The 26,441-nt window shown below is 39.9% G+C and overlaps 2 protein-coding genes across 12 annotated transcripts in view; one reads left to right on the top strand and one right to left on the bottom strand.

Moving 5' to 3' along the window:
- LOC107683942 (protein furry homolog-like) overlaps positions 1 to 23,116 on the top strand; it is a 122,650-nt gene extending 99,534 nt beyond the window's left edge. For 5 of the 11 annotated variants that reach the window (XM_016480032.1, XM_016480029.1, XM_016480024.1 and 2 more), the window contains 19 exons: positions 1 to 111; positions 197 to 465; positions 736 to 876; positions 1,282 to 1,482; positions 2,455 to 2,616; positions 2,732 to 2,806; positions 2,886 to 3,062; positions 3,301 to 3,309; positions 3,712 to 3,906; positions 5,445 to 5,627; positions 8,049 to 8,431; positions 12,744 to 12,951; positions 14,304 to 14,453; positions 14,608 to 14,706; positions 15,566 to 15,634; positions 16,824 to 16,841; positions 17,542 to 17,652; positions 18,928 to 19,121; positions 21,223 to 23,116. In XM_016480032.1, coding sequence (XP_016335518.1) covers positions 1 to 111; positions 197 to 465; positions 736 to 876; positions 1,282 to 1,482; positions 2,455 to 2,616; positions 2,732 to 2,806; positions 2,886 to 3,062; positions 3,301 to 3,309; positions 3,712 to 3,906; positions 5,445 to 5,627; positions 8,049 to 8,431; positions 12,744 to 12,951; positions 14,304 to 14,453; positions 14,608 to 14,706; positions 15,566 to 15,634; positions 16,824 to 16,841; positions 17,542 to 17,652; positions 18,928 to 19,121; positions 21,223 to 21,526 — 3,059 coding nt within the window. In that variant the 3' untranslated portion in view covers positions 21,527 to 23,116. The remainder of the gene's footprint in view (positions 112 to 196; positions 466 to 735; positions 877 to 1,281; positions 1,483 to 2,454; positions 2,617 to 2,731; positions 2,807 to 2,885; positions 3,063 to 3,300; positions 3,310 to 3,711; positions 3,907 to 5,444; positions 5,628 to 8,048; positions 8,432 to 12,743; positions 12,952 to 14,303; positions 14,454 to 14,607; positions 14,707 to 15,565; positions 15,635 to 16,823; positions 16,842 to 17,541; positions 17,653 to 18,927; positions 19,122 to 21,222) is intronic. The other 6 variants (XM_016480034.1, XM_016480025.1, XM_016480027.1 and 3 more) reach the window with 4 other exon arrangements.
- Positions 23,117 to 24,244: 1,128 nt separating this feature from the next.
- zar1 (zygote arrest 1) lies at positions 24,245 to 25,964 on the bottom strand. The gene is made up of 4 exons (XM_016480038.1): positions 25,260 to 25,964; positions 25,082 to 25,174; positions 24,886 to 24,960; positions 24,245 to 24,591 (listed from the first exon to the last, which is right to left on the bottom strand). The coding sequence occupies exons 1-4, from the start codon at positions 25,926 to 25,928 to the stop codon at positions 24,448 to 24,450; spliced, it is 981 nt and encodes a 326-aa protein (XP_016335524.1). The 5' UTR covers positions 25,929 to 25,964; the 3' UTR covers positions 24,245 to 24,447.
- Between the last annotated feature and the right edge of the window lie 477 nt (positions 25,965 to 26,441).

Below are 26,441 nucleotides of genomic sequence, written 5' to 3'. Positions count from 1 at the left end.
TCTTCCTGAAGGGGTTCACTTCAGCTGCAACACAAGAGCTCACGATTCCCCTCCTCAGTAAACTCATCACTGTGTCCCGACACACACTCATAGACCCCTCACAGCTAGCAGGTGCGCCCATGGTTCAATATTAATATCTGTTTCAGTCATTTAGGATGTATCCATATATTTATTTTCTGAACCTATTTCCTGTCAGGTTTTCCTCTGAATATCCTGTGCCTGCTGCCACACCTGGTCCAGCACTTTGACAACCCCACAGGGTTCTGTAAGGAGACTGCTGATCGGATCGCCAAAGTGTGTGCTGAAGAAAAGTCAGCCACACTGGCCAACCTGGCACACATGATGAGCTTGTACTCAACGCACAGTTACTCGAGAGACAGCACCAACTGGATCAACGTGGTGTGCCGCTACTTGCACGACTCCTTCTCTGAAATCACCTTTAACCTGGTCACATACCTAGCTGAGGTAAATTTGAATAGAGGAATTTGATTGACATACATTAGCTCGTACAGTTGGATTCAATAAAAATATCGGAGTTTTTAGAGTTTTTCAGACAGCAATAAATTAAATAATACAGCAGCAATAAAATAAATGTATGTATTTGCACACTTAACAAGATTGCAACAGAATGATGATGTCTCAAGCCACATTTTTCTGTCATATAACTTGGTGCTGAAGTGTGTGTGTATATATATATATATATAATCTCTTGCCTTTTGACCTCTTCTGTTTCAGCTATTGGAGAAGGGCCTGAACAGCTTGCAGCAGTCTTTGCTACAGATCATCTACAGTCTACTGAGTCACATTGATCTGTCTGCTGCTCCTGTCAAACAGTTCAATTTGGAAATCATGAAGATCATTGGCAAATATGTACAGGTCTGTGTACAGCTTACTCTTTCTGTTGTCAACACTCAGAAATCAGTCCCTCCAATGATTTATTTTAGTATGCCTGTCCCATTTCAAGAGATTGTGAAGACAGAGCATTCCATGTGTATTTGAATTCCTTCATCTGTTCTCCATTGCCTGTGGGTGTGTTTGTAGTAATGGACAGTGGACTTTGCTGTAGTATGTATTTGTCTGTATGAAAGGCCTGGGAGCTGTTTGCTTTGTGAAGCACTTTTGAGGAACTATAAGCTGCATAATCACTTTCCTCCTCTGTGGTCTTTATTGAAGCTTTTCATCTCGTGAGTCCCTCAAGGTTAAATCAGGAAAAAAGAGGGGAGGTATGGTGAAAAATGGCTCAAGTGTTTTGTTGTTTGTTGTGTCTGTGCGTTGCTACAGAGCCCGTACTGGAAGGAGGCCCAGAACATTCTGAAGTTAGTGGTGTCCCGCTCTGCGAGTCTGGTGGTTCCTGATGAGGTGCAGCGCTCCTACAGCATGGAGTCCACCGGCTCCCCGGAGATCGCTTTTACTCGCATATTCAACAACTCATCTAAAGAACTGCCAGGAAAAACGCTGGACTTCCACTTTGACATCTCAGAGGTGCTTGGCCTGCCATCTTCTCTGTCTTCAGTCACTTTTATTTTGTTTATTGTTCAGAAGTTTGATATCAGTACGATTTTTTTTTTTATTTTTTTTTTTAATGAAATTAATACTTTTATTCAGCAAGGGAGGTATGGTGAAAAATGGCTCAAGTGTTTTGTTGTTTGTTGTGTCTGTGCGTTGCTACAGAGCCCGTACTGGAAGGAGGCCCAGAACATTCTGAAGTTAGTGGTGTCCCGCTCTGCGAGTCTGGTGGTTCCTGATGAGGTGCAGCGCTCCTACAGCATGGAGTCCACCGGCTCCCCGGAGATCGCTTTTACTCGCATATTCAACAACTCATCTAAAGAACTGCCAGGAAAAACGCTGGACTTCCACTTTGACATCTCAGAGGTGCTTGGCCTGACATCTTCTCTGTCTTCAGTCACTTTTATTTTGTTTATTGTTCAGAAGTTTGATATCAGTACGATTTTTTTTTTTTATGAAATTAATACTTTTATTCAGCAAGGATGCATTAAATGAATCAAAAGTGACAGTAATGTTTCAAAGGATCTCTATTTCAAATAAATGCTGTTATTTTGACGTTTCTGGTTATCAAATAGTGAAAAATAAATATCACTTTCCACAAAAATATGAAAACATTTATACAAATAGGCAATGTTTCTTGAGCAGCAATTCAGCATATTAGAATGATTTCAAAGGATAATGTCACACTAAAGACTGGAGTAGTGGCTTTGCATCACAGGAATAAATTACATTTTAATATATATTAAAGTAGAAAACAGAAATTATACAAATATTTAACATTATTACTGTTTTACTGTATTTTTGAGTCTCTTTTTTTCAGAAACATGAACAAAATCTTACCAACCCCAAATTTTTGAAGGCTTATGTATATCTATTGTAGTTTCAAAACTTTTTTATAAACTCATCATTGTAGCTTTTTTCACATTGTTTTTAACATTTGACCCACAGACACCTATTATAGGTCACAAGTATGGAGACCAGCGAAGTGCAGTGGGGCGTAATGGAAAACCGCAGGTAATTGCCGTGACAAGAAGCACCTCCTCTACTTCCTCTAGCTCCAATTCAAATGGGCTGGTGCCAGTCAGCTGGAAGAGGCCACAGCTCTCACAGGTATTGTCAACCATTATGAAAATCTGTCAATTCTTAATTAACCAACTGCAGCTTTAATTGCTTTTTTATTTTAACTCTTATTTTAATGGTGATATTTGTTGTTATCTACTTCCAGAGAAGAACACGGGAGAAACTGATGAACGTCCTGTCTCTGTGCGGTCCAGAGTCTGGCATGCCTAAAAACCCCTCTGTAAGTTTTCCTCCTTGTATTCATAACATTATCAGCTTGCATAGTTTTAGCAATGGCTAATTACACCTCTTTTCTGTAGGTGGTGTTCTCTTCAAATGAGGATTTAGATGCAGGTGACCAACAGACCAGTCTGATCCCCACTGTAGAGGAAGTGACACGGGAGGAGGAAGTGCAAGCAGAAGATGCAGGAAGTGAACAGCAGTTTGGTGTCTTCAAGGACTTTGACTTCCTGGATGTTGAGTTGGAGGATGGAGAGGTGAGCACTGATGCTCTTGGCATGTTGCCACATATTTTGATAATTAACAAACAATCCTCAAAGTCTTTTCTTGTAAGCATATCAGAACTGATTCATGTTTCATCATTAACAAAGAGAGAGTCTATGTGTGTTTGTATTTCTCTGACATCACCTGTGTCCGTTTGTGTGTCTCCACATTATCTCTGTCTTAACTCTCCCTAACACTCTTTTTTATCTTTTTTTCCTCTTTTGCGTTCAGGAGCTTCAGGTAAGTTTTAAACAGTGTTCAGGGAAAAGTTCGTGTTTTGTTCTATAATTGATTGGCTTCATCATTCATTAGAAAATTTGCCCATTCAGAAATTAAGTGGGTTTGTTTTTATACTTGTAGCTAATGAGTTTCACAAGTACATGGATGTTGCAAATGAACAATTTTAATTCAAAATAGAATATACATTTTGAATATAGGATTTAGAATATTAATTGGTCATTTTTTGTGTTGTTTTCCATGTTCACCCACCCCACTGTGCTCTGTGGTTGTGTGTATTGTGTCGTGATTTGTATAGTGTATTCATTTTATTTCTTATCCTTTATTTTCTCTATAATTCACACAGCTTGCAGTTAAAAGTTGAAGGGCTTTGCTCTTATTGGCTTTCTACTGTTCCACCTGCAGGGGGAGAGCATGGACAACTTCAACTGGGGTGTGAGGCGTCGCTCTCTGGACAGCATTGAAAAAGGTGACACCCCGTCTCTGCAGGACTGCCAGTATTGCGGCAGCACACCCGGTCTCATCCAGCCAGAGGACACCGATGAGTCATCTGAGGAGGAGGTACTGAGTGCTAGCCAGATTCTCACCCGCTCCAACCTAGTAAGTCCCCTCTCCTCTGGGCCCCCTCCACACAGGGGGCACCGGCATGGTGTGTCTGTGCGCCAAATTGGGCTTAGACGCTGCCACGGCCTATCTAGGTGGGGTTAGACGCTTGCTTTCTGCATAACCCGCACTTCCAGTGTCTTTAGACAAGTGCCCTCCGCACTTCTCCCTGCTGCCAAGCCAACTATTCATTTTTAGTACTCCAAAGTACCTCCAAAGTACCTTAGTACCTTTCTTTGACCCTTAATTCCATTTTGTTTCATTATTTGTTTTGGGTAAGTATGGTGATGGGGACCCGTTTTTCTGTCTTTTTTTATTAGCAAGTGTAACTTTAATAAATTGTAGTGGTTTTGCATTCTTATACTAACTTTGCCATAGTTGTTTGGACCCTTGACAGCATGATCTCATTTAGAGGCCCACACAGAATCTGCACACGCACACAACTCTGCAGAATTCCACTAAATTGAAACATTAATTATTCATAAATGTATATGTCTTGTGTGTTTATTAATTATTTGTATAATTTGATTATACTTTTAGCTTAAAACAAGAAGAGGCATCGTACACTTGCCGGCTAAAGATTACTAACTATCATTCTTTCAACTCATTCTGAATACAATAAACTCACATAGAAACACAAGTCAATTAATCAGGGTCTGTGCCCATCTTGCATTATGTAATTTTACGCGAAATTAGTTTCAACAACTAGCATTGAATCGTCCAGACTGCACATCATGTAGTTTTTTTCAGACATTAATTGAACTCATTTTAACATGTTTATTCCCTCAAAATCAAGAGGCATCGTACACTTGCCGGCTAAAGATTACTAACTATCATTCTTTCAACTCATTCTGAATACAATAAACTCACATAGAAACACAAGTCAATTAATCAGGGTCTGTGCCCATCTTGCATTATGTAATTTTACGCGAAATTAGTTTCAACAACTAGCATTGACTCGTCCAGACTGCACATCATGTAGTTTTTTTCAGACATTAATTGAACTAATTTTAACATGTTTATTCCCTCAAAATCAACGAAATATGCAAAGAAAAAAAAACAGCATATTCCTTGTGGGCCTTCTCATTACTTAAATGGATTCTAATAGATTTTCTGCATGAATGTTTACACGTAAACTTTTTTTTTTAACATTTCAAACCTCCAATAAGTTTTTACACCCTTCTGCTTGCTATGGGGCATGATATTAAGCAGAGCTTAAGAAAACCGGTTGTTTAAATGCTGCTGAGTGAAAGTCATTTTCCTTTTCCTGTTTTTGTCTCTTTCTTCCTACACTGCTTGAACAAGACTGAAAGTTGAAATGTAATTGGTCTTGCCAGGCTCAAACTATTTTTCTGGCATGTCGCATGTTGTCATGATGAAAGACGAATTAAATATTAAGAAGTACAGAACTCTTTTTCATTGATCCGTTATATGTGCATGCAGCATAACACTTACTTTAGGGCAGAGAATTCTACAGCAGATACATTATGCTTCATTTTTTGATAAATACTGATTCATTTTTCTTTTTTACACAGCTTAATAGTGATTCAGCGACCGATGACGCCATATCCAATCATATGGACTCCCTTCAGCAGTCGCCAGAGTCCTCCAGTAGTGTCCTGACAGAAGAGGCCACGCCCACCCCACCGCTGCCCCGCCCAGACAGCCCCACCCCTGAGACCGCCCACTCTGACAGCAATAGCAGCCAGCTGCCTGAGGTGGGATCAATCAGGAGTCTCAATAAATTGTGGTGCACGGGTGCTATTTAGCCATTTGCTTTTTGCTCTCTTGTGGGGTCAATTGGTGCTGTTTTCTCACCTATCAATTTCCCTAAATCATCCAAAAATGTAAATGTCAAGCTTTTAATGCCGACTTTGCTGCTAAAGTGTTTCCGGAAAGTGTTGCATTTTGAATACTGGGCTCTATCTGTTTCCTCTGCCAGAATACTGGCTGATGTTCTCTTTTCCTCTCACTGGGTGTTGCTTTATGGGGTGCTTGTCAATAGATAATGATTGACTGCTATGAGGGTGGGGCTTGCTTGCCTGCTTGATTTTTGATTGGGGGAGAGATTATCAAAGACAAACATACACCTCAGGCCTGCTGTGCTAGAACTACCTCAAATTTGGTCTCAGAAAGGTTGAAAAACACAGACGTTAACACGCTTTAGGCTCTGACGAAGACTACTCACTTCTATCCATGGACCTGCAACCTCATCGTGAGTATTAGTGAAAACCCACCATTCTATGAGATTTGAAAGGCAGAATCCCCAAACATGAGGGTGGGTTTTTTTCAGTGGAACACAAAATAAGGAAATTTTGAAGAAAGTTCATGCTGATTTTTTCCATAGAATGAAAGCAGTGACCACGTACTGTTTGTTTCAGTGTCATGCCTTTTGGAACGGCATAAGGGTGAATAAGTGGCAACACATTTTTTGGAGAACTATCCCTTTAAATTAAAGAGCATGCAGTAGTTATCAAGTAAAACAAAGGCACAGCCCGACTGAGAGAACATTAAAGACCGCTAACAGGCTTTAGCCAGCCATGTTACTAACACTGTAACTTAACTAACTGCTGATAACTGATTTTTTTTCCCAGTTCATTTGGTTGATGTTTAAATGACAGTTCTATTCTAGAAAAATGATCTTTTTAGGATGTTCCCCCAGGTCAACCTTCATACACACAACGAACCATCACTGTTCAGATGATTTTGAGTCAAAATGAAACTGTATGTTCCCTGGTCACAATTCATAGCAGAATACTCCTCCTGTTGATGTTAATGAATGAACAACTTTTGATCAATACCTACTCAGTCCAGCCAAGACCAGTTGAGTCCAGTCATACCTCAATATCAGCTCAAGGGCATCTCTCCTGTCATTCTTCAGCTCTTAGCGTAATGAGTCCAGATAAAACCATCGATAGTCTTACTCATCTGCTTGGCCACCACAGCCAAGAATGCCTAAAAGCTTTCTCTAATACCGCGTCTACTTTGGCTCCACGCCACCCTTCCTTCTTCTGTTAATGCATTAGACTCATAAATAGACAAGAGGAGGAGAAGAAGAAAAAAAGAAACTCAAGTTCGTTCAATTAGATGTTTTTTTTTTTCTTGGTTGTCTCCTTAAAGTATGCTTGAATAAAACATGAGTGAGATGGAACAGTTTGTTCCCAGAGATGTTTTACCATCATTCCTGTTGTGTCCTGGAATTTAACTTAATAATAACATCCATCGTACATCTCAAAGATCTTGAGTTTAACAGACGTTGAGCTCATGTGACATTGTCAACTATTGCATCGTTTGTTTGATTGGTTGAAGTTTGAACCTTCAGCTAATCAATTGTAAGTAGTGGCCGACCAATATATTGCCAATATTTGGCATTTTCAGTTAATCGGCATACGTTTGGCTGTGTCTGAAGCAATACTTTTTTACAGAGCCCAAGTTCATATGGTACATTTTATGTAAAATATATAAAAACTTTAATTGCAGCATGTTATTTACTATTTTTAAATTAAATGCTGTGATATCTAACATACCTGCAAACCTGCAAAGCACAAGCGAGAATACATGAATATTGACTTGTGTAAGTATCCATGTGAGGCTCAGGGTAAAGATGTTTCTCCATGATTTTGATTGATTTAATAGTCAGCCACTATTTAGCTCAGTGCATTTATGTGATTTATGAATGGAAATACAGTGGTCCATTTAATATAGATCCTCTGATGTCACAGGTTTAGTCCTCAGCTGGTCACATTTGCATCGTAAGTCAATGGTGAAAGATTAGCCCCATACCATGATTGATTTTTCCTCTCATAATAGAAGCACCGAACGCGTATAGCAAGGCCATTTTGTGAGTGGCGGTGATTAAGAGTCCCTTGGGGATGTTCACTCTAAGTGTGTAATGTTCACCACCTAGCCTGAATGTGGACCCAAATAAATAGTCCTTTCTATTTCAGTAAAAATAAATACAGTTTCTACAGCAACAGTTCTGGAGTGTTGTGCTTAGTGCACACAAGATAATTGAAAGATTCAGTTTTTGTGTGTTACTATTACAGTATAAAGCACTCAGAAGAGGTAGTATTGTCCCCCAAAATACATGTTGCCCTCTTTGCCCCAGTCCTGACTTCCATTTAATGTCATGTTCACAGGATGCCAGTGTAACTGCTGCAGATGAATTGAGCAGCAGTGTCAGTGAGGATACGGGGTTTGGCAGTGCTCCTCCTTTACCCTCAGACCCCCCTGAGCTCTGTGACTTATCTGACTCCCAGGACCCCACCGACGACCTGGACCCAGCGCCCCCTCCGCCACCAGCTGTGGACAGCCTGCCTGGATCCCTCTTTGATGATGAGCCGGTGCTGCCACCCCCTGTCATAGACTCCACCTTGGACTCCATGTGTGAGGAGGAGACTGTTCTGCCCCTTGCTCTGGACTCGGCCCCCGATTCAGTATGTGAGGAGGACGTGACACTGGCTCTGAAAGAGCTAGATGATAGGTGCGAGGAAGAAGAGGCGGATTTTTTCGGCATGTCCAGGTTGGTCTGTGATTTCTGTAGTAATCATTCACAGGGTTGAAAGTTCATCAGTCATGGCTCTGTTCCAAAAATGAATTTAACTAGCCAGAATAAAAGATATTGTATTTTTTCTTCAAATAACAAGTCAAGAGAATAGGGGTGCAACGGGATCACAAATCTCACGGCTCGGATTATATTACATTATCATATCACATTTTAAGTCACAGATCGGATCATTTTTCAGATGAGCAAAAAAAATATGGTTCTTTATTATTTAAGTAACACTTATTATTTAAAGAACAATTTACTACTTCGATACCACAGCAAAAACTAGTAGCATATAGGGATGTAATGATTTACTCAACTCACGATGTGATCTGATTCACGATACTGATTTCACAATACAATTCTCTCACAATTTCTTTTTGAACAAAATTAGATTTAAGACAGATTTTTTTTTGAAGTGTCCTTTTGTTATTTCTAAGACCAAAAAGGCTGCACATTACTTTGTGAAGCTGAACATGTCAACCAATATACTAACTTGAAATTTTAAAACAAATCCCAAATCAAATAAATAAATAATACAAATAAATATCTCCATGCAAGTAAACTAAGGTTTTGCCTGTGTATTTTAATCACGATCCAGACAAAGATGCTGCATACATGTTATTTAGATGGTAAAATTATGAAATTTGAAACAAAAACAAAATGGTCTGACTTTAGCTTTGTGATACTACATAAAAATCTGAATGAAACAAAAACAGCAGAGGGGCTAAATGAGACGCAAATGTCACTCTCTGACAGCAGGTAAGATGCTGCATACATGTTATTTAGATGGTAAAATGATGAAATTTGAAACAAAAACAAAATGGTCTGACTTTAGCTTTGTGATACTACATAAAACATCTGAACGAAACAAAAACAGCAGATGGGCTGAATGAGACGCAAATGTCACTCTCTGACAGCAGGTGGCGCTTAAACAGCAGGTATTTATAGGCTGCTGCCCCTTTAAGACCTAATGCACGGATCCAATATAATGATGCACGTGCCATTTCTTTCTCCACTGTTTACATTCAAGACATGAAAATACTTGCCGAGATAGTTATTTTGAGATAATTTTGCGTGTATGTGTCCGTTCAAGCGAAAGAGGAATCAATTCTGTGTTCGTGCTCTGCCTGAAACGCTGCTCTGCTCCGCTGTGAGCGTGTGCGCGCGAGGCGAGCACCGAACTGAATTCTTCATGCGCATGAATGGTTTAAATACGAGAATACTTGCCGAGACAGTTATTTTGAGAGAATTTTGTGTGTGTGTTCATTCAGATGCAAGGATATGTGAAAGAGGAATCGATTCTGTGTACGCGCATTGTCTGAAACGCGGCTCTCTGTGCGTGCTTTGAATGAGTGCGCGCAGCTCCGAATGCGCGTGAATGGTTTAAAACACTTGAATGTTTAAATCAGCAAGACTTAGAAATACGTGCAAGCTAGTGAACAACGCAAATCAAGGAAGGAATTTTATATCACTGTTCAAGATAGCCCGTCGGGCAGGGTGGTGAAACATTTTGGTAGCCCAACTGGAAAACACAATAGCCCCGGGACGTCGGGCTAGCGATTTTGCGAGCCCTGCACTCAGTTAAAGGCTGCCCAGATGCCTTTAATTCCCTATTATTTGTAACAACTTTGGTCGCCTAATATGCTCTCTAGGCCACTCACAACGTTTTGAGAGTAGTAGAATTAAAGGGGTCCTATTATGCTCTTTTACAAAGTCTTGATTTTGTTTTGGGGGTGTACTAGAACATGCTCTCATGCTTGGTGGTTCGAAAATCGCATTATTTTTCACATAATTTACATTATTAAAATACCTTTCTCCCCAGGCTGGCACAAACGGCTCGCTTAGTTCCGGCTTTGATGAAGGTCCGCCTTAACGTTTCAGGCGGTCGCGCACCGGACGAGAAGCGCAGCGTCGCGCCACGTCTTTAAAATTCAAATACATTCTTTTCTGAGTGTAGGCACACCGGCAGCGCCAGCTAACGTCATGTTGTACTTGTAAGATTTCCTGACATCATCCGCTTTCGGAAGCCCAAACAAAGACGTTTGGGCACCCGAGGTGAAAAAAACAACGTTTCAGGCGGTCGCGCACCGGACGAGAAGCGCAGCGTCGCGCCACGTCTTTAAAATTCAAATACATTATTTTCTGAGTGTAGGCACACCGGCAGCGCCAGCTACGTCATGTTGTACTTTTAAGAATTGTTCTAGACATGTCGAAAATTTGAGGCTACAGCACAGCAGCTCTTCTTCTTGGTTTTCTTAACCACAACCTCGCCCCTCCCCACCCCCCAACCATTCGAAGTTCTGTAGGCGGGAATTATTTTTAATGATATTCTAATGAGCCGCTTTTTGATATCACAAAGCCCGGAAAACAACACTGTAGTCCAAACGAGCCGTTCGTTGTAGTTCTTGAAAAGGGATTTTTTAAAAACGAAATATCTCCCTTTGGAGTGGACTTTGAGATTTGTAACTATATAGATCTTTTTTATGCCCAAACATACACACTACACACTGACTAAAATTTAAAAAGTGAAAAAGCATAATAGGACCCCTTTAAAATAGCACAAATGGCAAAAGGTTTGTTAAAAAGGGAATTATGTACACTACCGTTCAAAAGTTTGGGGTTTGTAAGATTTGTTTGACATTTGTTTGATCAAAAATACAGTCAAAACAGTAATATTGTAAAATACTATTACAGTTTAAAATAGCTTTTTGCTATTTAAATGTTTTAAAATGTAATTTATATCTGTGGTGGCAAAACTACTTTTTTTTTTTTTTGAGGAAACCATGATACTGGTTTTCCCCCGGATTATTTGATGAGTGGAAGATTCCAAAGAACAGCATTTATTTGAAACAGAACTCGTTTGTAACATTACAAATGTCTTTACTCTCACTTTTGATCGATTTAATGCGTCCTTGCTGAATATAAGTATTCATTTCTTTTAAAAAATCATCTTGACCCTAAACTTTTGAAAGGTAGTGTAAATACCCAAAGTATAAATTGTTGTTTGCACTTTTCACATAAACATAATTTTTCAAATGGACTGCAGATTTATTTTACCTTTGTCATAACAGTACATGGTGTGAGGCAAACCTGTATGAAGTCATATGTGTTTATGTTTTATATGTATATAATATAGGAGTTTTCCAAACTTTATTATGAACACATTATTTTCTTTGACTGATCATTACGGATTAGCATTAACACTGCAAATACATTGTGGTCATACTCATTTCTGACTTCCTCCAAATGTGATTTGAGTGAACAGATCACAAAATGTTTTGGACCCCATTTACAGCTGTACATAACACTGTTCACTTTGGATCTTTAGACTTTTTTTTTTTTTTTGCTCGTAGTCGGTACTGTACCATTTAATACCATTCAACATATTTCTTATCTTCTGCCATGAATAATAAGGATGAGTTTTATTAATACTGTGAATGGTGATCTCATACTTGGCAACATCATTGCTCTTGAAGGTCAGCCATCTATACGCGAGCACATCAGAAAGTGCCTCCACAAACTGACTTTATTCATTCTTATACATGCACTCTCACACACACACTTCTTCTGCAGTGCTATTTATCATCCCCTAAGCCCTGATGTGTCCGGCTCTTCCATGATCGATTAATAAAAATTATAGGCAGCGATTCAGCAAAAGGCTCTAATTAGATTTTTGCGCATGCACTGTGTGATGAGGGCCTTTCTGTGCTCTTCCTGGCAACTTTCTACGGCTGAGATCCATTGAATAGAAAGAGAGCCTGTAGCCGTGTGTGGGAACCGCTCGTGTGTGGCGCAGCAGCGGGTGGGGGAGGGAGTGAGAGGGAAAAACAGAGAACGTCACAAACGCAGAGGGAGAATTTAGGCTAACACGTGAGGTGAAAAGCTCGGAGAGGGAACGGCAAAAAAAGCATCAGAGCAGGAAGAGAGTGAAGGGAACGATAAAAGCTGTTAGTGAAGATGAAGGCAATGTCTTCCACATCCTTCAGCAGCACTGGTCTCAGATTCTTCTATTCGGTCTGCTTCATCAAGCTCTTCGGCCCTACAGGCCTGTAAGTGTGTGTTTGTCTGTATGTTGTTTTTCTGTGCCTCTGCAGTAGATTTGGACTGTAACAACACTGCAGCACAGGACATCTGCAGTGAGTGGGAGAGAGAGGAGGGAGAGCTTGATAGAAAGTACAGCATGTCTCTGTTTACGTTTTTCCTTCGTGAATGATGTAACGCTTTGTGTTGGTGCTCGTGTCTCTATATGTGTCTTGAGTTTTGCTCTTTCCATCTCTGTTTACAGTCAAGATGAGGGCGATGCAGACAGCTTTCCTGAACTGCAGGCCTCTCCACCTCCGTCGCCCTTTCTTTCGGCTATTTTGGCAGCATTCCAACCCGTAGCCTATGATGATGAGGAGGACGCCTGGCGTTGCCATGTCAACCAGATGTTGTCGGACTCGGATGGGTCTTGTGCTGTTTACACCTTCCATGTGTTCTCACGACTCTTCCAGGTAAAAACGAGAGTGTTTGTGAGTCTGTACCTGCACATTATATGAATATTAATATACAGTTTCATGCAGATACACTGCAGTTCAAGAATCTTGTGTTAGTAAGATTTTTGTATTGCTTTTATTCAGCAAGGAAAGTGACTAAAGACATTTATAATGTTACAAAAGATTTCTGATAAATGCTGTTGCTTTAAACTCTCTAATTATCAAAGAATCCTGAAATAATTGTATCACGGTTTCCACAAAAATATTCATCATTCATAATATTAAGAAATGTTTCTTGAGCAACAAATCAGCAAATGTGACCCTGGACCACAAAACCAGTCTTAAGTCACTGGGGTATATTTGTAGCAATAGCTAAAAATACATTGTATGGGTCAAAATTATCGATTTTTCTTTTATGCCAAAAATCATTAGGATATTAAGTAAAGATCATGTTCCATGAAGATATTTTGTAAATTTCCTACTATAAATATATTAAAACTTAATTTTTGATTATTACTCAAATATGCATTGCTAAGAACTTCATTTGGACAACTTTAAAGGCGATTTTCTCAATATTTTGATTTTTTTTGCACCCTCAGATTCCAGATTTTCAGATAGTTGTATCTCGGCCAAATATATAACAAACCATACATCAATGGAATGCTTATTTATTCAGCTTTCATATGATGTATAAATCTCAATTTTGAAAAATTGACACATATGACTGGTTTTGTGGTCCAGGGTCACAAATTAGAATGATTTCTGAAGGATCATGTGACACTGAAGGCTGGAGTAATGGCTGCTGAAAATTCAGCTTTCCTATCACAAGAATAAATTACATTTTAAAATATTGAAATAGAAAAGTTATTCAAAATGTTAATAATATTCCACAATATTACTGTTTTTACTGTACTTTTATCAAATAAATGCAACCTTGGTGAGCATAAGAGACTTCTTTCAAAAACATAAAAAAAAAAAAATCTTACCAACACCAAACTTTTGAATGGAGGTCTACTTACATACATGTGTTCTTAAACTATGTCACTTTTGGCTGTATGGACTAATAAACACTTTTAACTGTCATTAGTTTATTTGTCTACATATAATTTTCAGCAGTGTGTTGACATGCATCACAAGAAAGTATTGCTATGTTTAGCATATCAAATCACAAATCACCATTTTAAGCATTTTTGTCTTGCCATACAGTTAATTTAATTACTAGCATTTTATTAATCCTAAATACACAATTAAATTTTTATTTCATAATCAAATTTGTGTAAGTGTTATTTACCTTAGCTTGTTATTTGACTGATTCATAGCTTGGTGTTTTTCTGCAGTACTGAGTCACTGATTGTCTCCTGTCTCTTTAGCACATTCAGAGGAAATTTGACTCGATTACCCATGCCTCAGTAAGATTCCTTAGCGAGGGGCTCCAACGAATGGGAAACCAGTTCCTGAGCTCTCTAGAGGTCATGACCTCCTGCTCCCAGTGCCCTACAGTCCTACTTGATGCTGAAACTGTGAGTGTACACTTCCTCTGCACCTCACACCTGAAAATTACATTTAGTTGTATAGTTACACTTGCCTGTTTACAAAGATTATATCAGTGTGATAGTATGCAATAATATAACATGTTGGTATATTTAGTAAACTGTTAAACTGTGTGTGTTTTAGCTGGTTTCCTGTGGGCTCTTGGAGACTCTGAAGTTCAGTGTGTTGGAGTTACAAGAGCATCTGGACACTTACAACAGCAAGAGAGAAGCAGCCGAACAGGTCAGATACTAAGTGTATAATACTGCTGTTTCCAAATTGTGTGCTTTATTTCAAGTATTTCGAAGCCATATGATATCATTGAGTAGGGAACAAACCCAAATTTAAGTTACTCACAGAAAATCTTTCTTTAAATCTAATGCAATAATAAAATAACAAAAAAAACTTTTTTTCCATTAAGGCAGAAACAGTACAATGATTTTCAGCTATACCCATAAACAAAATGGGAATTTCCTGTGCAGTCTGTTAGTTAAGGTTTCGTCTTTAAACCCATCTTTAAAGGGTGATGTTGAGGTTATGCAATGGAGGAGAGACCGCAGAGGAGAATAAGCTGACAGTGCAGGATCATAAAATGCTCCTTGACGTCTCTTTGCAGTTATTGTGGGCTACTAAATCATATAAGGTCATGAGTTGATTTAGCTAGCGTTAGCTTCCGTTAGCACCCATCTAGAATCTACAGCAGCCAATTTCTCTTCATGCACGGTCACTAAGAATAGCCTCACGGAGACCCTAAATCATTTAGCTGGGTGGACAGGCTCAGGAAGGGGAGTAGAGGGGGGCAGATGGGATAGTGGATGACTAGAGGACAGTAATTGGATGAGACACAGGCACTGCCTCTAGAGCATTATGTGCCGACCCCCACTGTGCTTAAACAGACCCTCTTTAATTTGCTAAGTAGCAGACTCTTATTAAATTTACCTCACGCACACTCCCATACGCACTGTTCGTCTCTCCCTGTATTTCTGTTTCGCACTCACAGAAAGGTCATCTGTCTTTGCTCATATTCACAGCATCAGAAATTTCCACCTGCACTTTTTTGCTTTTTGTTTAATAAGGTGTATCATTTCTGCTTCCCTTGCAGTGGTTGGATAACTGCAGAAAGACCTTCGGTGATAAAGACAGTAACCAGCGACCCAACACTCAAGCTCAGGTAGAAAAAAAAAAAACACTTCCACACACTTACCCCACTGCATGTTTCTGTTTGAGCAGACAGATATGAACATTTGTGCTTTAAACAATTCTATTCATCTCTGAGAGATAAAGAAGAATGTAAGAACCTGTGTATGAATGTAAGCAGAGGTGATTCAAGGGCAGCTGATCGTTCTGTTACTTATAGCCAGGCCCACACAGAATCGATGCTCCTGAACTCACCGCAGATTTCTGCAGAATTTTAATGTCTGTCGTTAATTTCAAGTTCTGCACATCTCTTATCCTCACAATTTAGTAGGATTTCTCCAAAAAATTAATAAAAAAAAACAAAAGTGCGCTAGTAATAAAAACCAGATGTGTATCAATATATTGGGTCTGTGCAGTTAGTCTTAAAGGGGCAGCAGTCTAATTTACCTGCTGCTGTGTCATTATTAATGTTAATCATTCACTGCACTTGACTGAATCACTTTTGAATCTTTAATAAGAATCAGTTCATGTTTGGTTGATACAGTGAAGATTAGTGTGTTATTTATACACTTTAATCAATTTCTGTAATATTTCTTACTACATGTTAAATAAACCTATTCTACTGTAGCTGAAAAAATTCAGTTTATTTCATATTTATTTGTTCTATTGTGTTTGTAATATGCTTCTTTTTCTTATTTTTAATTATTAGAATGATTTCTGAAAAATCATGTGACACTGAAGATTGGAGTATGCACTGTTTCTTTGTCAACCCATCTCTTATGGTAGAGGCTAAATGACCTTTATGCTCTCCATGTCTTACTCCTTTATTCATCCTAGTCACTGCTGTCCCAGCAAACAGCACTTTTATTTTCTCTGTGATGTTAAGCGCTTTTGCAGTTTTGTGATGCCACAGTTGATATTTTTCTTTCTTACCGAAACTTGCATTTATCTCAACCTCTCTCACTCTCTTTAATTTCCCTTTTCTATCTATTTTGCATATATTTAGCAATGTTACAAATGTTAGAGTGTACATGAAACTGAGGAAAACAGAATGCATTGCATGTGACTGCAATATTTTTGTCATTGTTAATTACCAACAGACTGCAATATTTCTCTCTATCTCTTTCTTACGGTGTTCTTGGGGTGTTATCAGCACACTAATTTTTGGTCTTTCTCTCATTTCCTGTTTCCTCTTTTTGTGACCTGCTGTCCTTCATGCTTAGCAAATGGAAATGCTAGCAGTAAGTGGTTTATCATATTTTAGAGCCTGTCACAATCCTTTTCGATTCAGCCACGCACACTGAACATTCATCTGTTCTTCACTGATACATCAGCACAACCAATCAGAATTCAGAACAACCCCTACATCTGATCTCTTAACACCACTAATTCATGATCATTCATATATCATCACTACATGCTTCATTAATGAACTTCATTATTTAATGGCTTAAATGAGTTCTGCATACTTACAGTGTTGACTTTGCTAATTTGCTAATGGGTTATTAGTGTTTTTAATGCTTCTAGAAATTTGACACATATGCATTCAGTGTGTGATTGGAGTGTGTCCATAGACATCTGAGCGGAGGACGGAAGAGAAAAGTAGCTTAGATTCCTCGTTCCTTGCCATGCTGCCCCCTCTGCTCACTCTTGACATATTTGGATAACGCAATTCGGTTCTGACTTTTTCGTTCTGATAAGGGAATCATACGTTGTCCACGTTTTACAAAGTGATTGACCAGGGTGTTACCTTGCTAACCCTTCTCTCCGTCTCAAAGCCAGGATGTTCATCCATCCGTCTATCCCTCCATTTGTTCGTTCATCTTGCCGTCCGTTCATCTGATTACGCAGTTTTGCTGCTGACTGTGCAGATGACTAAAACTAAAGATGTTAAGGTGATGGTGTCGTGTTCTTTCTTTCTCTTTCTGTTTGATTCTTTAGGAGCTGGAGTTGTGTCGACGGCTGTATAAGCTACATTTCCAGCTCCTGCTGCTCTTTCAGGCCTACTGCAAACTCATCAGCAGAGTGGACACCATCAAGAGAGAGGCAGAGGTTTGTTTCTGCTTGAATCCTTAATTATTTGTTGTTCACACAGGATACATTGCTGTGTTTGTCTGTACCATTTTTAAAGTGTTGGTTCACCCAAAAATGAAAATAGTCATTTACTCACCTTCAAGTTGTTCCAAACCCACAAAACTTCTATTCATCTTCAAAACACAAATGAAAATATTTTTAATGAAACCTGATAGATCAACGCACATACATAGAATATATCAAATATGGTAAACGAAAGCCCAACCATGCTTGCTTGATGTGTGAGAACAAACCTCATTGGTTGTCATGTCAAGCACATACATTCGAGTCATCTGTTTACCATATTTGATGTGCTCTATGTATGTGTGTTCATCAATGTTTATATGTGAATAAAAGCCTCAATTAAATCTCTTCATCATATAATGCTGTCAAGTCTCTTTAGAAGACTTGAATTTATTGAAATAAGAATGGAATTCTTTTATACTGTCTTTATGAACTTTTTAATTTAAAGCGTCAAAGTTTTGTTTGCACTGATTTTCAATGCAGCGACAAATCTCTCAGGTTTCATTAAAATATCTACATTTGTGTTTCTAAGATGAACAAACATCTTGAGGGTTACTAAATCCTTAAATTATAATTTTTGGCTAAATTGTCCCTTAAATTTTTTTTCTTATGTAAAATTGTGCTAGAAATAAGTTTGTTTGTTTTTTTTCGAGTGCCACAAACATTGTGCTTAATATGAAGCCAGCAAGATGCTCTGACAGCACACACATATAGACAGAAGATGGTCAGTTTTCTCTCTGGATTTCATGTTAGTTTCTGCTAATGTGTGCCAGTATGGACACATATAAAGGTCTGACTTCACATAATGATCTTAGTGCAGCGTCACTTCATTATGCTCACTGAGAGAGACTGATATGCTTAACACAGACCAGAGCAAAGCCGTTCAGCTTATCGCGCATCGATACTAACTCACTTAGACTTTATAGACTGCACACATACACACACAGACCTCAGCGACCTCTGTTATGTAGAAATCATATAACAGCTCTCATATATTTAGCTTGGGACGACCTGGTTTTGAGCTAATACGCATTGCCTAAGGAATATCAATTTCAATTTTCAATATGTTTATGCTTAATATGATATGACTATGGTGCGCTTTAATGATTTTTTCTACTGATTGATTGTGTTCTGGCAAGTTGGTAATTTTTCATGAGTGGTTTAGTCAGAGTTGTGAGAATATTGACTAAATGTTGATTTAAAATATCATGGTGCTTGTGTGTTTCTCAGGTGACTAACATGTCAGAGGAGCTGGCCATATTAGAGAGCTGTCTGAAGGAGGCGGAGTCAGTAGGTGATGGACAGGAGGGAGTGGGCGAGTTTGAAGTGGACCAGTCAAGCACAGAGACAGCCATCCACTCACTCATCGAGAGCCTTAGAGCACGGGACTTCAGCACAGCCATCGCTCAAGTTAAAGCCTTCAGGTACGATAACTAAGCTTTGAAGTCGCAGTGAAACCATATCCAAATTAAATGGCTTATCGGACCAAAAAAAATTTATATGTAAGGTGGGACTTGGATCGTTGTCATTTGCCAGTTGCTACGATCTTAGTACTATTAATAAAAAATAATGTCAATAATATTGTACAAATAAATTATAACACCACAAAATTTCACTAAAAATAGGAGTTGTCTATTTTGATTTCATGGTGACTTTAACGTTGCGATGAAGCTGAAATATTGTCGTACATCCGAGTGTAGCAGACTATCATAACAGGAAAAAAAATGTAGGCGTGGACTTGCTTCAATCCATCAGTTGTTGATTGGATAGAGGCAGATCTGAATGTGAGCTTTCAGGTGATTCTAAGAAAGGGGGCGGAGTTCAAGCGACTAAATGATTGGTGAAGTTCAACATGCATCACCAGTCTGCCAAAGTCTGTTGTTTCACTAGAAGGTCGAATTATTATGACGTGACAACTTTAATAATAATTATATAAACATTTATATGCTCTCATATAATTGGCACTAAGCAGTACAGTATCAAGAAACTCTTTTAAACTCCTAGTTTTTCATCCTAACCAGACGTGGCAGGCTATGCACCATATTGTCAGTCACTTCCTGTGGTTTTACGTAGCTTCACCCACATTATAACCTCATTAGTCCAAAATCTAATTCTACGTCAGCGCCCGATAGCCTTGTGGGCAGTGTGCCGACATGTTGCGCTACGAGTGTCCCGAGTTCAAATCCCATCTCAAGGACCTTCCCAAAAAAAATTCTCATTCTACATATTATTTTGTGTGTATTTTACATTAAGTTTTACTAAAGTGTTACTAAACCGGGCAAATTAGCCCGAGAGCGCAATTGCAAAACCGTGCAGATGGGCGTGGAAATTTCTGCGGGTGATTTACTGACAACAAACAAATTAAAGAACACAGTCGCAACATCTCATTTCCATAATGACCAACGCAATCTACCAAGCGCAGCGCAAATTAGCGTAAGGATATGTTCGGATTCGGATAATGTGTTCTTCTGGCATTCCAAAGTTCACCTGAAAATGAAAATTGAGTTCTCTGACCCTCCATAGACAGCAACAACAACTGTAATGTTCCCAGGTCCAGAAAGGTAGCAAGGACATCGGTAAAATCAGTGGTTCAGTTTTGCGAAGCTACGAGAATATTTTTGTGCGTAAAGAAAACAAAATTAATGACTTTATTCAACAATTCTTCTCCCCTGAGTTACCGTCTTCCGCCATTTTGGAGAGTATCACAATGCATATGCACGCTTTCCCCTAAGAAAGTAAAAACGCTGTAAAAAACGCTGATTACGTTCATGTGCGCGCTTTCCCCCCCAACGTAAACACCGCTGATTACATTATGTTCTTGGGTACTCTCCAAAATGGCGGAGGACATAACTCGGGGGAGAAGAATTGTTGAATAAATTGTTATTTTTGTTTTCTTTGCACCAAAGAAACATGGGTAGAACAACATGGGTTTAGAACAACATGAAGGTGAGTAATTAATGACAGAATATTCATTTTGGGGTGAACTAACCCTTTAATATGAGTGGAAAAAATCCTCTCCCTTCTACAACGCGCTCTCTGTTCTCTGCGGTGCCTTCTCCTAGCAATAACAAATGCAGCCATTTCAAGTGCAAAATAGTTTAAGACGTGCTTTTTTTGGGCGTTAAATAATGGCACAAATACCGGTAATTTGACGAGCGCAAACGTTAGTAAATCACTTGTGATTCATTTAAATTCTCTCATCCCATAAATTTTGCATCTGAAAGGGAAACTCCTACAAATGCATATTCAATAAGGTCAGGTGCAAAAATAACTGTCCACACCTTTTCAGCACTAATTCTTCATGGCGCGTTTTTAGTAAATCCTGACAGTAATATTTTAAAGACGATTTGCACTGGCACAACCTTTTAGTAAATCTGGCCCTATATAAATTCTGATTGGCCGATTTCAGAATTGACAGACAAATTGCTTGTCACTGGAAACATGCATCACATCACGTCTAGTTAGGATCTATGTAGATCTCTTTTGCCTAAATCTGATATGTTCCTATTCCCTCCATTCCCTCAGGTGCCTGTGGCCTAATGACATATTTGGCAGCGAGAGGGATGATGCGGTGCAGACGTTGCTGCACATTTACTTCAGGCACCAGACTCTGGGTCAAACGGGCTGTTTGGCCGTGGTGGGCCCCAGCAGGGATCTTTCTCAGGCCAGCGCGCGCCTCATGGAGCTCAACCTTCAGATCCGCGAAGCTCTCTGCCAGGCTGCCACGCACCCGCACACCCACCAGACGCGCATCCTGTCCCCGACCCCCACGGCCCACATCCAGACGCAAATCGACACGCAAAACACAGTCCTCAGCACTGGACTGTGAGAGCTTCACGAACTCCACTCTCTTCCTCCGGGGCGGCGGGTTTGGAGATTTTTCACATAGACTTCACCTCAAAGGGCTAAAGAATGTGTGGATATGAGTTACTCGGAACTATTATGCACGTACCACGTTTTTCCTTCCCCCTTTCTCCAGTAGTTTAACTTCTCCAGGTGTCAGAAAAAGTACGAAGAACAGGACTGGTCAAGAACCATTAGGAGGGACACTGGGCGATAATGATGCTAAATTTTAAGCTTTTTGGCGGAATGACCTATGACCTCTAGGCGGTGTCCTTTTAGAGTGATCCGCATCCATCTGCCCCACTATGCACTGGGGCAGAGATGGGATTTGGAGCATTATTGTGAGAATCAGAGTATCGCGGTGGATCAGCGAGACTGTCGCATCGTCGATCGCAAAAAGCATGCTTGAAAGAGAAGCCTGCAACAAATATTTTTTTGAGAAATGTATTTTTTAACAGTCTTAGGTTGTAAATGTTAGGATATTTAACATGTAATTGTAAGCTGGGGGGCTGTACCCTCCGTATAAAGAGAGGTTTATCTGTTTAACTTTATTGACCTGCATCAGAGAGAACTTTCAGCTTTCACTGGGCCGCTCTTACAAATCCCTTAATCTATAACCAAATAAGTAGCTGCCTGTAGGAAACCATAGACTCTTGTGTGTGTGCGAGGACGAGTGCCAGCGTTTGCGTGCTAGTGCGTTTGAAATGGACTGATATTTGCACACTCGTTCTCTCTCTTACATGCACGTTAACAAACCGAGATGCACAGGTGAAGTGCGAACTGGCTGCAACTCATGGAAATATCAATAACTTATTTTACTCTGTATATATTTTAGAAAATGTATAGTGTAAAAGCAGTATTTTTCCTTGTACATTTGTGTAATGCACTGTTCAATCAGAGAGCTCAGCAGAGGGTAATGACTAATGCAAAAAAAATAGCGAGTTGAATAGCTGTTGGGATGTATGTAAGTCACGGGCTGCCCTCTCCTTTATGATAATACGCCACCTTAATCTTCAATATTTCCCGACGAACCAGCTCAGCTTCTCGGCGGAGTTTTGCCATATGCATTCCTTGATACCCACTGTGATCTCCATGTTGGCTCAAAGTCCCCCACTGAGGCCCCGCTGAGGGGAAACTGGGGCTAGTGTTTGTCCATGTTGGCTCTGTCTTAACCCTAGACTCAGGGCTGCACTGAGGGTTTGTGGGCTCTGCGACGTAAGGCTCTGCGCTTCTCTTGCCGAACTCCAATAGACAAAGCAGTGTCCTGAAAGCGTTAACCGCAAACATAGGGAGGGGGGGGCGTTTAATCTGTCATGGCACATTGAGAAATAAAACGTTCACTGTATTCATTCCTCTGGGAGATCTCTTCTGTTGCTTGTTTGGTACATTTTGAATGCTGTTCTTTATTCAATGGATATATTTACCTGGAAAAATATAGTTTTTATCTAGAGGTGCATTATCCCATTTTTTTCCCCCTTTTCTTTCTCCCCCTTTTGCATTTCTCTCCGGTTTGTCTTTGTCATCGGATTTATCTGCTTTTCCCTGTACTGTTAAATAAAAACCTGATTATAAGCCACGCTGTCTTTGTCTCTTCATTTCCTGATGGTTAACAAATCTCAATGTTTTATTGTAGATATCCAGTTATCAGCAGTAGATGTTGATTCAATATGCGTTCACTTCCCCAGCATCACTGGTCTTTTATATTAAAGTCGGCCTGAGCTGGAAGTTGCTAACTTTATTTCAGTATGGTGACATTTATAACTAAAACGGAATATTGAATAGAGGGCGGGGTTTTATTTTTGCACTCCTCTCAATAGTTGGTGTGGTTAAGGATTTTCTGCCAAAGCTGACCAGAACCTAACCCGTTCTGAAAGTAATTCCCACAATATCACTCCCGTGTTATTACAGCTGTCGTTTGGAATGTGTGGTGCAGACAGTGTAAAACTTTGGCGCAAATCGTTTCATCCAAGTAACAACCCCTTTTAGTGCATAAATACTCAACTGACTGGTCTTGCATTAATTTGAAGTTACTGTGATGCTTAAACTATTGTAAATGGACCTTAAAGTGTACAGCATCATATAACTTACCCACTAAGTAAACCAAACAACCTGAATCTGTCACTGACAACACAAGTCACAAATTTGACTAAATGTGTAACGGATTATAGAATCGCATGATTTTTACAGGTTAGTCGCATTTTTCAAGTATGTATCCTTAAAGTTCCAAAAGCCTTAAGTGAACAAAAGGAGTCATTGTGCTAATCTGAAGAGGTGACTAAGTACAGTGCAAAAGAAAACGTTGCAAGTCAAGGACACATAGGGCAAGACACCCTGTCATCACATTTAACTCTTCTCAACGGTCAGTATATTTGCAGAATTGTTTTGCTCTTAATCTTTAACAAACATTTGTGATATGCATCCCTCAAAGCTGTTTTGAAATTAAAACGGGCTCCAATCCTGCGCTTCAACCCCTATAAACACCTGAACCAGATATTCAAGGTTTTACAAGGCATACTAGAAACTTCCATGCAGGTATTGAAGCAAGTTGGAGCTAGACTCCAGGACAGAGTTTGGACAGCCCGAGTCAAAACCATCAAACCCAGTCTGCTAGATTTGTAGACACAAATGCTTATAAAATTGTACAAATTAAGTCAGCCAGTCACTTCACCCTGCTGCAGAGTGAAGAAATGGAAAACTCTAGATGTGCTAGTAATTGCCATTTTTATTTTCATTTTTCAGAATTGGCACCTACAGTTACTGCAAGTACAAATTAAAGCAAAACAAAAACAAATGAGACCGTAGTGACTGATGGATCCCCACCACAGTCTTTGAGCAGTGAGGGTACAGAGACTGAGGTGGACAATCCAGCTGGGCAACCACCAAGCCTGACCGCAACGGACCGAGGTGCTAGATGATGTATTTGAAGCTGAAGGTGCTGTCACAGGAGAGACGCTTGCCTTTGCAGCGGCCGCACAGATCCTGTCGGTGAGGTCTTTTGGGGTCCACATGACGTGATGTTACAGAACATGTACAGCGAGTCTTCTTACAAGTCTGAAATGACATTTTCTAATTTTAGTTAATGCAAAAAGTACAGTGAATAAATGGATCTGCAAGTAATAATTAAAAGACAGAGCTGCTTGTAAACCACTGACTCTCCTAGTTTACGTTTTGAGACCAATGTTCTTGAGAGAGAATAAAGAGGACAGTTGGCAGATTAAAGTTGGGTAAGTTTAAATGTTATATATATTGGGATTTTTTTTTTTTCTATTGAAAGTCATCTTTAAAGTTTGCAGAGGTCCCATAGATGGCCTCACGACATCTGGTTGCGAACTTCTATAGGTTTACCTGACAGGTTATGTCCTCAACCCGGTATGGGTTGAATGATTTCTGACATGTTCTGCAAAACTGCTTGAAATACACCTTTAAAAAAAAATAAATAAATAAAAAGTTAGTAATAGTTAGGTATGCCAACACTGCAAATTCAAACCACTTAAACATGTACTACACGTAGTAATCTTCATAACCCATCTATTAGGCCTACCTTGTTTGTGCCTTGGACACACCACACATAAGCACTTTCCCAGCGTAGGTTGCAGTCTTTGCAATGATAGTAACCATACTTCTGCTCCAAAAACTGCATTAAAACAAGTTAATACACTAATAACTCAGTCATTTTACCTACACTTCTAAATAATTAAATTGATCCTAAAATTTCTCACCTGGAACCTCACGCGAGCCTTGGATTTGGCTTCTAATTGTCCGGTTTTCTCTGGCTCGTTTCTGTTCTCATTTGTTTCCGTCTGTTTGTTTTCATTTTTCTCGGGACTAAGTGATTCCTTCACGCTCTCCTCGCCCTCTTTGCGCTCGTCTTTCTCAGCACTCTCCACTTTCACTGCGCTGTCCACCGTCTCAGGGGCCTCAGCCTCCGTGTCCTTCTCCTCCCCCTCCTCCCTGAAGAGGGACACTAGCCTCCTGGACTCGACTGGAGAGTAAACGGCTTGAGTGCGCGGGAAGCGGACGCCGCCGCTGATGGGGCTCCCCGGGGTCTGGACCTCCTGTCGCCGCTGTCGCAGGGCATCACGCTCCCGGGCGAGAAGCGTCCGCGGGCCCAGGGAGCACTGGATGGACGTGTCGGTCTTCGGGTTGACCTGGATCCCCACGTCTTTGGTGTTGGCTTTCCTCAGACGCGGGGTGAGGTTGGGGTTGATCTGAGACAAGATGGACTTCAGCTGCGCCCTGTGGTAATTATCGTAGTAGGTCTCACCTTCACCGTAGTTGGCGAAGTAAGCTTTCTGTCTCCAGCCCTTGAACTTGGGGTATTTGTAGGAATAAGGGTTGTAAGAAGAGTAAAGATAGTTATCGACTGTCTGGTTACCATATGTAGCCATTTTTCGCTTAGCCGGTTGGGAAAATGCACTGTAGGAGTTTAAGTAGACGCACGGGACACAAATTGAGGTCAGGTGCCTAATTAATCTCAATTAACAGGATTCCCACCGTCAGTAAAAACCCAAAAGTGTTAGGGAATTTTCAAAAGGTGGTTTCCAGACTCGGAAAAGTCATATAATGTAAAGTTTGTTGGAAAATGTGGTTTAAACAAAGCTGGTTTCCATCCAAATACCAGTTTAACCAGCTGGTTTGTTGCTAAGAAGTTTGTTGATCTAAGGTCATGGACATTTTTTTCTAGAAAAATGTGTTAATATTAAAGGAGACATATTATGCCCCTTTTTACAATATGTAATATAAGTCTCTGGTGTCCCCAGAATGTGTCTGTGAAGTTTCAGCTCAAAATACCCCACAGATAATTTATTATGTCATTTTGAAAATGCCTATTTTGAGTGGAAGCAGAAACAAGCTGTTTTTCGGGCCTGTGTCTTTAAATGCAAATGAGCTGCTGCTCCCTG

This window comes from Sinocyclocheilus anshuiensis, unplaced genomic scaffold, assembly GCF_001515605.1.
Source record: "Sinocyclocheilus anshuiensis isolate Anshui unplaced genomic scaffold, SAMN03320099.WGS_v1.1 scaffold637, whole genome shotgun sequence".
Lineage (NCBI taxonomy): Eukaryota > Metazoa > Chordata > Actinopteri > Cypriniformes > Cyprinidae > Sinocyclocheilus > Sinocyclocheilus anshuiensis.
This window is presented reverse-complemented; position numbering and strand designations above follow the sequence as displayed.

Excerpts from the sequence above, each read along its gene's own strand:
- zar1 (XM_016480038.1), bottom strand. The coding sequence starts at position 25,928 with ATGGCTACATATGGTAACCAGACAGTCGATAACTATCTTTACTCTTCT. Across the intron at positions 24,961-25,081 it reads GTGTCCAAGGCACAAACAAG|GTGTATTTCAAGCAGTTTTG; the intron begins GTAGGCCTAATA and ends TTTTTTTTAAAG. Across the intron at positions 24,592-24,885 it reads TTGAGGACATAACCTGTCAG|ACTTGTAAGAAGACTCGCTG; the intron begins GTAAACCTATAG and ends ATGTCATTTCAG.